Below are 11,657 nucleotides of genomic sequence, written 5' to 3'. Positions count from 1 at the left end.
CATAAATTATGTTAATTTGGGTAATCAATTTTAATTTTGGTTTTTCGTAATATAATTTTAAATTAGTACTATTTAGCCTTGTTAGTAGTGTAGAAAATTGATTTAAGTTTAATTCAACCTCCTTGGGGTACGATCCTTGGAATACTTTCTAGAGTGTTTCATTGTAACATTCTTCTATATTATAATTTGACCCGTATACTTGTGGACACCATTGTTCAATCATATATTTATTTCCTACAGTATTTCCAATCCAGACATTCACAGTCTGGCAATGGCCACATGATTGATGGGTGTGAGAATCATTGTAGCAACAGAAAAATGTTTTTCAAGGTTTTAATACAACACACATGCATCATACTGCATTCTTTATATGTTGCTGAAATGAAAATATTTGCTTAATACAAAGATAGGAATTAGTGAATCTTTATTGTTTTTCAGTTCAAATATGTCTCTTACTCTTATTATCATTCTTACTAAGAATAAAATTGAATGGGGATAACTCTCTAGAATAGAAACAAAATGTAATAGCCCAAACTCGTCCTAGACGTTTCGGTCGGATTGTGGAGGTTACATTGTACGTGAAAATATTAACGCTTAATTTTGATGAAAACCCACTTTTAGCATAAAGAAAATCGATTTGAATAACTCGTCAAAAATGCATCAATTCTTGATAACTCATGAGTACTTTGAGGAAAACCATGTTTAATAGTTTTACTAAAACAAATCCATTTTACTTAAGTCATTTGAGTGTAAAAACATTCTAGCTATTTTTTGACAAAATTTGGCAGTGGACACATTATAGCAAATTGGGCTTATTAAAGATTATTGTTAGTTGTCTTATTTTAAATGCCAATTAAAACGAAAAACTTTAGCAAAACAATTACCAAAATAAATTATAATGTCCCGAACAAAATTAAAATGTCCAAAGCCCGAAAAAGTCCATAAAACTGAAAGTTCGTAACATACTAAACCCAAAACCATGAAAATCGAGCTCCAATGTCGCCGTCCAATCCTAAGTCTGAGGTTCACCTGAAACAAAACAAAAAACACATGAGCTTAATGCCTAGTGTGTGATTTGGCCCACGAAACGTAGTAAGTATATACAAATATCAAAGTGTGTCATGGCATAATAGATTTCATAATAGAGCATATCTTATATCGTATCTTATCAAATCATATTTTTTATCACCTTATTATATCATAACATATCATATCATATCGTACCCCCATCCTCTACACTCCATCTCCATCCCAACCAATCACACCAACTAGGACTACAGGAGTCCATGCATCCAATCACATCAATATGTGGCGATATGCCACTCATAAACATGCAACTGAGTTGCCAGACAAGAATCTTGCGGTCTAGCCATCATAGTTGTAATAAAACTGTCATAAAGCACTTCCTCCATCATATCATATCCCACCCCAAAACATAAGCATAATCATAATCATAAATATTAAACACATACTTATATCATAAGTCCTATGACATGCATACTCATATATTTTCTTAAGAGATCATAGCATAGCATATAGTTTTTACACAACCAAACTTGCTTAACATATTTTTCTAAGCTTACCCTTGTGTATATACGAACTAAAACTTACATTTTCTGGGCATATATGATACCCACGGACCCTATTTTCAAGTCCCTTATTCGACCTCCAAATGGGCTTTAAAATTGACCTCAAATGCCCACACAGTCTGGTAGCCCAAACGGCCCAAAAAGTTAGCCTGTGTGGTCCACAAGTACCAACATAGGTTGGAAATTCACACACGAAAGTGTCCTCTACACGGCCTACACAATCACACACGACTTGACCCACGACCACCCCACGACCGTGTGGCGCACACGGCCATGTGGCGCTAGGCAGTTTCAAAAATAGCCCTTGTTTCGTAATTTTCTCGAGTTTCGAGCGATTATTCAAGTTAGTTTTACACACCTGATTGTTGATTTGATCGACTACCCAACAAGAACTCACAAAACCTACAATTGTTCATCAAATTGCACCAATTAACCGAGAGAAAAATCCATGTAGCATCACATCCTTAACCCAAAATTTCAGACCCTAAACCAAAATTCTATTACTTACTTATCTGAAACAGCGTCTAAAATCAAGCCTACACGACTGGAAGAAGTTGATTTTCAGTCCCTTCACCTAACCAAAACACAATAACAATTAACACTACAAAGAACGAGGCTCAAACACAACAAAACTATATGTTATTTCAATGAATTGAATTTCTAAAAAATAATGATTAAACAAAACTTACACCACGGACGACTAGCGATCCAAACGCAACAGTACACACAAAATAAAAGGGCAACACCCAGGAGTAATCGAAAAAGAGAAGAAAAAAATTCAAGAAGAAGAGAGAAAAGAAAGACAATTTGGCAATATAGGAAAAAGAAAAAGAATGTGCAACAAATGAGTGGGGGTTAGACGATTGCAAAGGAGAGAAAATAGGGATTTGGTTAAACAATAAAATAAATCAGAGATTTAATTTAATACAAATCCCACCTACCAAATTTTTTAGAATTTAAATTAAACTCCACAACTAACAAATGCAAAGGAAAAAAAATATTACGCTCATGCACACCATGGGTTTCGAACACGAGACCTAAAGGTAAGCTGAAGCCTTACCACTGAACCAACAGGTTCATTCTTGACACAACCCAACAAAGAATAAAAGCCCTAAGGCTCAAGCTTAACATAAGACGAAAAAAAATAGGAAAATTCAAAGCTAGGAATCAAACTTATAACTTAAAGGAGACTTTTAAGACACTTAACCAACACACCAAATCAAATTATTTGACACACCTAAACAACTGTAATTTAATAAATTCAGGGTGTTACACGAAACTTGCTGATAGTTCTCAACTATGATAAACACAAATTCGTCCTTAACGAACCTTATCCACTTGAAGCTCAGCCCAAAGTGTGAAATCGCTATAGAGATTTTGACTCGATTGCTCGATGTTATATGTCAGCAAGCATGAGTAGTGTGCTGCAAAAGAAACACGAGAATTTTTTTACTTCTAAAGAGATCATGAAAAGTTTGTAAGATTTGCTCGGAGATCAAGTCGTATTAGCTTGACAATCCGCTATTACAAATTTGATGAACTCTCCATAGAAACCCGACACTCTGGTCAAATAACATACTCTTAAGCTTGTGGGATTCTTTGTTGAAGCGGAGGACAATGGGGTTGAACGAAACGTGAACACTTAGATTGAAAAAGTGTTCAAATCCTTCACCAAGGAGTTCACTAGCTTTGCGGTTGCTTACAACTTGGGAAATAATGCGCTTACCTTAACTCAGCTCATGAAGGAATTACAATCCTATGAATTGATGTTGAATGGTGATAAGTCGGTTTAGGAGAAACTTGAGACAAACTTAGTTCTGGGCTCTTCACCCTCTAAAGGGAAGTAAAAAGCTAAGGGAAAGAAGAAACCGACTAAATCTTCGATTCCACCTCGTATGGATAAGAAGAAGACTAAGAAGTCAAAAGACTCTAAAATGATCAAATGTTTCTTCTACAACAGGAAAGAGCACTTCAAATAAAATTGCAAAGAGTATTTGGATTATCTAGCCAAAAAGGGTAAAGGTATTAAACTTTTTATGGTTGAAGCTAGCTTGGTGGAAGAATCAATTGACAATTGCGTTATTGATTCTAGAGCCATTAACCATATATGTGTTTCTTTATAGAGGTTCAACGAAACAAGAAGTCTGCTTAACAAGAGCCTTTTATTGCGAACCGAAGATGGGCGCTATGATTCAACCGAAGTAGTGGGAGAAGTTATTTTACATTTTCATAATTTAAAGAAGATTATTTTAAATGATGTATTTTATGTACCTCATTTTAAGAGGAATTTAATTTCTATAGCATGTTTATTTTATGACAGTTGTTCTGTTACATTCAATAAAAGAATTGCTATTCACAAAATTATTTTTTTAATTTGTAATGGATGGATGGAAAACGATCTCTACTTTGTCAAACCAAATAACTACTCAATGCTTCAAACTGAAATTGTGAATAAGAAGCTTAAAACTTCTCACTCTAATGAGGGGTATCTATGGCACTTAAAACTTGGTCATATTAACCAAGAAAGAATCACTAGACTCGTGAAAGATGGTCCCTTAAGTATGCTTAAGGAAGTTAGTCTTCCACAATGTGAATCTTGCTTGGAAGGTAAAATGACTAAAAGGTCTTTTAATGCAAAAGGTACAAGGGCCAACCAACCTTTAGATCTTGTGCACACTAATCTATGTGGTCTCATGAGCATCAGTGCCCGAAGAAGTTACAATTATTACGTGACTTTCATCGATGATTATTCTTGATATGGATATGTGTATCTAATGCACCGTAAAAGCGAAACCTTTGATAAATTTTGAAAGTTTCGTGCGAAAGTGGAAAAGTAATTATATTTATCCATAAAGAGTATTCAGTCTGATCGAGATGGGGAATACATGTCCGACGAGTTCTTAGGATACCTCATAGATAATTGGATTTTATCCCAGTTGATTGCGTCAGGTACTCTTCAGTAGAATGACGTAACTGAGAGAAAGAACAAAACATTGCTTGACATGGTTTGTTCAATAATAAGCTATTCACAACTCCCTAATTCCTTTTGGGGATATGTTATATAAATGACTTGCTATATTCTAAATGATGTGTCAACCAAGTCTGCTGGAAAGACACCTTATGAACTGTGGTATGGAAAAAAACCTGCTCTAAATCACTTTAGAATATGGGGTTGTCCAACACACATTTTGGATAAAGATGCAAAGAAGTTGGATGCATAAACAAAATTGTGCATGTTTGTAGAATATCCAAAAGGAACAAAGGGTGAATTATTTTACAATTTGAAAGATAATACGATTAAAATTTCTACTCATGCTACTTTCCTTGAGGAAAGTTAAATGGATAACTTTAAGCCTCAAAGTAAAGTGGTACTCGAGAAAATTTTGGGAGTTGTAGAACAATCATCAAGTTCAATTCTCAAGAGAGTTGTAGAAAGACATGCAAACAATCAACAACATAGGGGAATCTGTCGTAGTGAGAGAGTTTTCAAGAAACCAGACTTCTCCATCTAGGATGGTAGTATTTATAATACAGAAGTCAATCATGAGGATGATGATCCACTAACTTACGAATAGGCTATGCAAGACATTGATTCCAAGCTCTAGAAACAAGCCATGGACGTTGCGATGGATTCTATGGAATCCAATACAGTGTGGGAACTTATAGACTTACCGGTTGGGATTAAACTCATAGGATGCAAGTGGATCTACAAGAAAAAGAGAAATGTGAAAGAGAAAGTGGAAACACATAAAGCTAGACTTGTATGGAAAGGCTACACATAGAAAAAAGGCATTGATTACGATGAGAACTTCTTTCTAGTAACTATGCTTAACTCTATCCACATACTCTTATCCATTATAGCTACTCTCGATTATGAGATCTGGCAAATGGATGTGAAGGCAACACTATAGAATGACTATCTTGATGAGACCATTTACATGACTCAACCCATTGGCAATGTTGTCAAAGAAAAGGAGCAGAAAGTTTGCAAACTGCTAAGATCCATTTATAGACTTAAGCAGGTGTCCCACTCATGGAATAAAAGACTTTATCAAACGATCAAGACTTTTGAGTTTGAGCAAAATGCTGATGAACCTTGTGTTTATAAGTATATAAAGGACAAAAATGTGGTATTCCTCGTTTTGCATGTCGATGATATTCTAAGTTAATCTCATGGTCAATGTCAAAGATCAAAGAAGAAAGTTATTTGGATTTTGGTTCTCAAATTTTTAACATTCAAAGTTGTTTCATGAAAAACTAAATTGTAGAAGAGAAGGGGAACAAAAGCTTCTTATTGGTGCAAGCAGTGTGAACAAAAAATGTCATACAACAACAATTTCAACGAACCTATGACTTAAAGAAAAACTTTTGAATAGTTCAATGACCATTTTGTAATTTTTTTGAAGTTGAGTGACCAATACGCAAACTTACTAATAGTTTAATGACATTTGATATAATTTACCCTAAAAATTAATATTATTAATATATGAGTTATTATCTTGTCCGTTATCAGTGGACTGACATATGGCAATATTTCACCCTTTACTTGTGGAAATTTTAACTCTTATCACTAGTGCACCAAATTATTTTCTCTTAATACATATACATATATTATTGTTTATCATACAATAAATTGAAATTTTTTATACAAGTAAACAAGTAAATTACAATAGGGAAGGGGAAAAAGTTTAGAAACACAAGGATCAAACCTTAAATCTTATACCAATTAACTTGAACCCACACAATTTTGTCACAAAACTAATGTTGTGATTGACCAAAATTTTCTTATTTTATGCATTTTGAAATTATATTTGATTTGTTTTAAGTTGATTTCTATTTGATAATCTATTCCAATTACATATTTAATTATTTTAATGTTACTTATTTTCCATATTTCTGTTTGATTTAATTATACTTTTTTCAATATTTGGCTAATAAATTTTGAATAAAAATTATACAAATAAATAAATAAAATATTTTATAGCAATTAAAACCCGTGTATTGCACAGAGCAAATGCTAGTATGCATATAAATAATGAGCTATTTTTGCACTAAAATTTGTTTATATTTTTTTAAATATATACCTCTAAAATCATATTCGGCTGTGGTGTTGATTATATAGAAGGGCTAAATTGGGACAAATATTCATTCGGGAGGAAACTACAGGAGAGTAATTTTCAATGTTTTCAAAACCAAATCGGTTAGATCATCTATTCCGGTTCGACCAATTCAAAACAAATAATTTATTAAAAATTCAAAAAATATAAAAACATAAAAACCAGTTCAATTAGTCTGTACCAATTTACACCGGAACACTACTCTGGCCGGTTTTTAATCTGATTGGTATAGCAGGTCTGATCCGGTTCAGACAACATTGGTAATTCTGTTTGGTTTTCTCATGAAATGCGAAAGAGGGCATTCGAACACAAAATCAGACTCCTCCCAATTTCCAGTTGCAATTAATAATATGACTAACTACAAGGTCTGCAAATCACCTTTCCAGATCTACTCAGCTGGTGTATTTACAGGAACCAGTGGCACTGATCTGGACCACGCAGTCACGGCGGTTGAATATGGAGTGGATGATGATGGGACTAAGTATTGGTTGGTGAACAACTCTTGGGGCAGTAGCTGGGGTGAAGAAAGCTACATTAGGATGCAAAGGAAGGCCTTTGTGGCATAGCAAACTGCATAAACTAGACTTCTGTGTTTTAGTTCATGGGAGGTAAAAGTACTAAAAAGGTACTTGTACTGGGAGTTAGATTGCATTTTTACCTCCACTACTTAAAAAATGAGTAAATTAGTCCATGTACATTAGATCAAAGTGCAAATTGATCATTTTGTTAAAAATTTCATCAATTTTTGTTGTTAAAAAGCATGAGGCGCATGTGGCACGTCACATATCAATCTAGTTATTTCGTCAACCACGCCAATTTTTAACAGTCAAATAGATAAAATTTTAACAGAAATGACCAATTTGCTTTTTAATCTAATATACATGAATTAGGTTACCTATCTTTTATTAGAGAGGACAAAATACAATCTGACTCCTAGTAACAGGAGCCTCCTTGATACTTTTACCTTCAAGAGAGGACTTAATTCTATGAGTCTCTTAAATAAGGTAACAATATCATCCAAAGCCAACATATCCAAGTTCTGAGTAACATAGGCACAATCTTAACTAGCATTTTATTAGTAAATCAGTGTGGATTCCATGCTAAGCCAGCAAAAGAACAAACTTAGTTATAAAATTATGATCATTAATGTTAAACAAAACCAGACTATCTTTTCCTGATGAAAAGACCACAATAGTTATTATAGCATATCACAAATGCTGGTTTGCTGGAACAGAAACAGGAATAATTGTCAAAGCTACATAGATCACTTACACCACTAAAGATCATCAATGGTTGTTTCTCTTCCTAGCTAGCTCCCGAGCCATCTCCCTTAATTCCTCCGGTGATGGAGGTCGTGGTCCCTCTGGAGGATACACTATATACGAACGCTTCACATTAAAGGAAAACAGAAGTCATTTAGGCTCGAATAAGAAATCATTTCGTACCAAGGAAAACAGGTAGACTTGAAATCCTTAACAAGAGAATGGACGCTAATTGAATAACTAAAAGGGTAAACTACACCATTAGTCACTAAATTATGAGTAAATTTTCGTTTTGATCACTTAACTAAAAAAAAGTTACAATTTAGTCATTGAACTGTTCAAAAATTTTCATTTAAGTCACTAAGCTATTAAAATCGATACTCAGTGGCTTTCTTTGTTTACACTGCTTGCACTAATAAAAAACTCTCTTTCCACTTCTCTTTTATAGTTCAATTTTTTTTTCATTAAATAGCTTTGGACGTCACGGATCTATGAACCAAAAATCAAACAACTTTTTTCTCTAATCTCTAACATTGACCATCAAATTGAATTAGATCTAAGGTATGTTATCCTACTTGTCGATAGGTACTGATCTACCATACCGATTGTCGAATCGTCACTTGGAGCTCACTGATAGAACTTTTAAAAAAGAAAAGATAATAGTTCAGCGACTTAAATAAAAACTTTTGAATAGTTCACTGGCTTAAATAAAAACTTTCAAATAGTTCAATAACTAAATTGTAACTTTTTTTTAGTTAAGTGAACAAAACGAAAACTTAATTAAATTTAATGACTAATGATATAGTTTAACCTAACTAAAATCTGCAAATAGGCAGATATATAACATAACTAACCTTTATAGAGCATCAATATGATTCATGTAAGAAAAAAAATCGTAGAATAAACCTATACTAGAAAATCACAGTTCTCAACATTCCAATCTACAGGCGATGTTGAAATACAGAATTCTATTTATTGCCATACCATAACAAGTTATCTAACCGGTTATCAAATTACAAAGAGATTCTTTTATAATTTAACAAGAACAGGGTTAATAGGATCCCTGCATATATATTTTTAAGTTGATTAGCATGAGCATATCACAGAAAAATAACAAAACCACAACATAAAAACATAACACAACATAAAAAGTAACATGAAAACGAATATCTCGAAATCTATATAATACAAACTTTTAGCATATCAATTTTGTATAAGTATAAAGTATGTTAAACATGATTATATTGCAGAAAATACATGATCATAGATACAGAAGATCTAATTGCATTCTTCCATTTACTTTATGAACCAACAAACCAAGTTACCAAAACACTGCTTTCTTACAAATACCTATTGCCACAATCCAGAATGCTCAGTTATAAAGAGGCCCAAATTTCAAAAAAGTTCGAATGAGTATTAAACTTTGTTCCAATTTCAAGCCTAATCCAGATATAAAAAAAACTCTCAATCTGTCACAGAGTTCAACGAGTCAGACAAATCCGACCAACTAAAAATTTGAAAAGAAAAAAGATACAACACAAAGAGAAGAAGAGATAAAAGAGAGTATACATTTCCCATAAATTTCTGGAGATTCTTGGTGTTGTTGGCGAAAGTGTACATAAGAACGATAGGGATCGTAACATAGAGACCGAATTTGGCGATTTCAAGAACACCCTTTGAAGTTCCTAAAGAAGACATTCTCCTTTTCACTTTCTACAGAGAAAAAAAATTGATGGGAATTCGCGAGGAGAGTGAAAACTTTTGCAAAGTTGCCCTTCATACATCTCAAAATTTGTGAGGCTGAAACCTTGGATACGTCATATGGGAAGATGCCCGGTTCTGGGCTCTTCTTTCAACAAAAAATATCTTAATGGGCTCATAGCTCCTAAAATAATGCCCTAACAACAAACATGGATCTCTTTGATCTTTTCTAGATATTTACTTTAGCAGACTTGAGGCTTATTGCATGCTAAAGTCCCCACACCTTTGCTAGTATGGTTGTTATTTGAAGTGATTTGAATAATTAACGGGAATCTGTGGTGATTAGAGGTACTCATGGTCGGGTCAGGCCAAGTTTGAACAAACATGGATCTCTTTGATCTTTTCTGGATATTTACTTTAGCAGACTTGAGGCTTATTGCATGCTAAAGTCCCCACACCTTTGCTAGCACGGTTGTTATTTGAAGTGCTTTAAATAATTAACGGGAATCTGTGGTGATTAGAGGTGCTCATGGCCGGGTCGGGCCGGGTTTGAGCTTAAATATGATATTAACATACTTTATGCTTACTTAAGTTTGGCCTGACCCGAAATTTGGGCTTAAAATTTTGTCTAAACTCGCCCATATTTGTAAAAGGTTAACTCAAGCTCATTTTAAGCTCACCCATATTGTTATTTAATTTTTTTAAAATAAATATATATTTTATTTTATTTTAATATTTAATAATTTTATACATTTTTTATTTATTGAATTTTTTTATAATCATCTTAACATTGTTTTAATGTTTACATTAGAGTAGTATTATATATTTAGTATAGGTTTATTTTTTTAATGTGTTCTAATATATAAAAATAACATAATATAAAGTATTATAAACTTATATAAAGTATTATAAACTTAAAATGGCTCGGGTCGGGCCAAGATTGGGCCTTAAATGTTCAAACTCAAGCCCAGTCTATATTTCAAAACAGACCTAATTTTTTTATCCAAGCTCATTTTTCAGGCTTAATTTTTTTGCCCAAACCCACCTAAATTTCGGACGGGCCTTCAGGTTTGGGCAGGTAGCCTGGCCCATGAACATGTCTAGTGGTGATAAGGTATTGGTTAATTTTGAATAGCAGGAACCATTTTGTTCTAAAATATATAGAATGACTATGTCGAGTCAACTTGGTAACCATCAAGTTGAAAAAGTATGCATGCATTTGGAGGAAATTTTAATAAAACCTCATGAGAAAATTGAAAAACGAAAAGAAAGCTTAAAAGAAAGTTTCTTACAAATTATAGGCAAGATTCTTTCTAGCAATTTCTTAGTTCCAAACATCATGAATTGTTGGTAAAGTAATACACTATTGAATTTGTGCATCTCATGATGAAATGTGGAGATTGAAGAGCAAATGATCACTTGGTATCTTGGTGATTTTTGTCAAGAGGTCGGTGATGTTGTCCAATCACAACCTTATTGGAATTTTGATGATGTTTGCAAGCTAGCAATCCATGTGGAGAAGCAAATCAAGGTGAATGGTTCTCGCAAGACCCTACGGAAAAGAAAAAATTTCTAAAAGAGGCAGTGCCTTAATTTCTAAACATTTGCCTACTACTAAGATTACATCTTTAAAATCAGTTCAACGACACAAAGGCAACCATATACCTAAGTTGTTAAGCATATAATCAAGTAGTTATGAAGAATGATGGATTATATGCTTTTATATTCTAGAAGAGATCTCACTCCTATTAGTTATAACATTTCTGACTTCCAAACGTGTTGAGATTTGATGAAATCAACATTGGGCTATATATTTGTCCTACGTGGTGGGTCCGCAGTGTGGAGAAGTGTTAAGCATGGTTGTACTATTTACTATACTATAGAGGTCGATATATGGTTGCTTCTAAAGTAATAAAAGAAGCAATATGGCTTCAAAAAATCTTTACGAATTTTGAAGTCGTTCTTAGTATGAAAAAAGCTATCACACT

General features: G+C 33.4%; 2 protein-coding genes and 1 long non-coding RNA gene across 3 annotated transcripts; 1 reads left to right on the top strand and 2 right to left on the bottom strand.

Annotated features, from left to right (window-relative positions):
• Window positions 1-690: 690 nt before the first annotated feature.
• On the bottom strand, window positions 691-2,251 carry LOC105776169 (uncharacterized). Its single transcript, XR_001127890.2, has 3 exons — window positions 2,098-2,251; window positions 1,948-1,991; window positions 691-1,029 (listed from the first exon to the last, which is right to left on the bottom strand). It is a non-coding gene; the product is annotated as an uncharacterized LOC105776169 (long non-coding RNA).
• A 2,403-nt stretch (window positions 2,252-4,654) lies between these two features.
• On the top strand, window positions 4,655-7,272 carry LOC105775437 (probable cysteine protease RD21C). The gene is made up of 2 exons (XM_012597953.1): window positions 4,655-4,719; window positions 6,942-7,272. The coding sequence occupies exons 1-2, from the start codon at window positions 4,655-4,657 to the stop codon at window positions 7,270-7,272; spliced, it is 396 nt and encodes a 131-aa protein (XP_012453407.1).
• A 535-nt stretch (window positions 7,273-7,807) lies between these two features.
• On the bottom strand, window positions 7,808-9,792 carry LOC105778181 (hypothetical protein). The gene is made up of 2 exons (XM_012601830.2): window positions 9,538-9,792; window positions 7,808-8,094 (listed from the first exon to the last, which is right to left on the bottom strand). The coding sequence occupies exons 1-2, from the start codon at window positions 9,664-9,666 to the stop codon at window positions 7,993-7,995; spliced, it is 231 nt and encodes a 76-aa protein (XP_012457284.1). The 5' UTR covers window positions 9,667-9,792; the 3' UTR covers window positions 7,808-7,992.
• Between the last annotated feature and the right edge of the window lie 1,865 nt (window positions 9,793-11,657).

Source organism: Gossypium raimondii, chromosome 10 (assembly GCF_025698545.1).
Source record: "Gossypium raimondii isolate GPD5lz chromosome 10, ASM2569854v1, whole genome shotgun sequence".
NCBI lineage: Eukaryota > Viridiplantae > Streptophyta > Magnoliopsida > Malvales > Malvaceae > Gossypium > Gossypium raimondii.
This window is presented reverse-complemented; position numbering and strand designations above follow the sequence as displayed.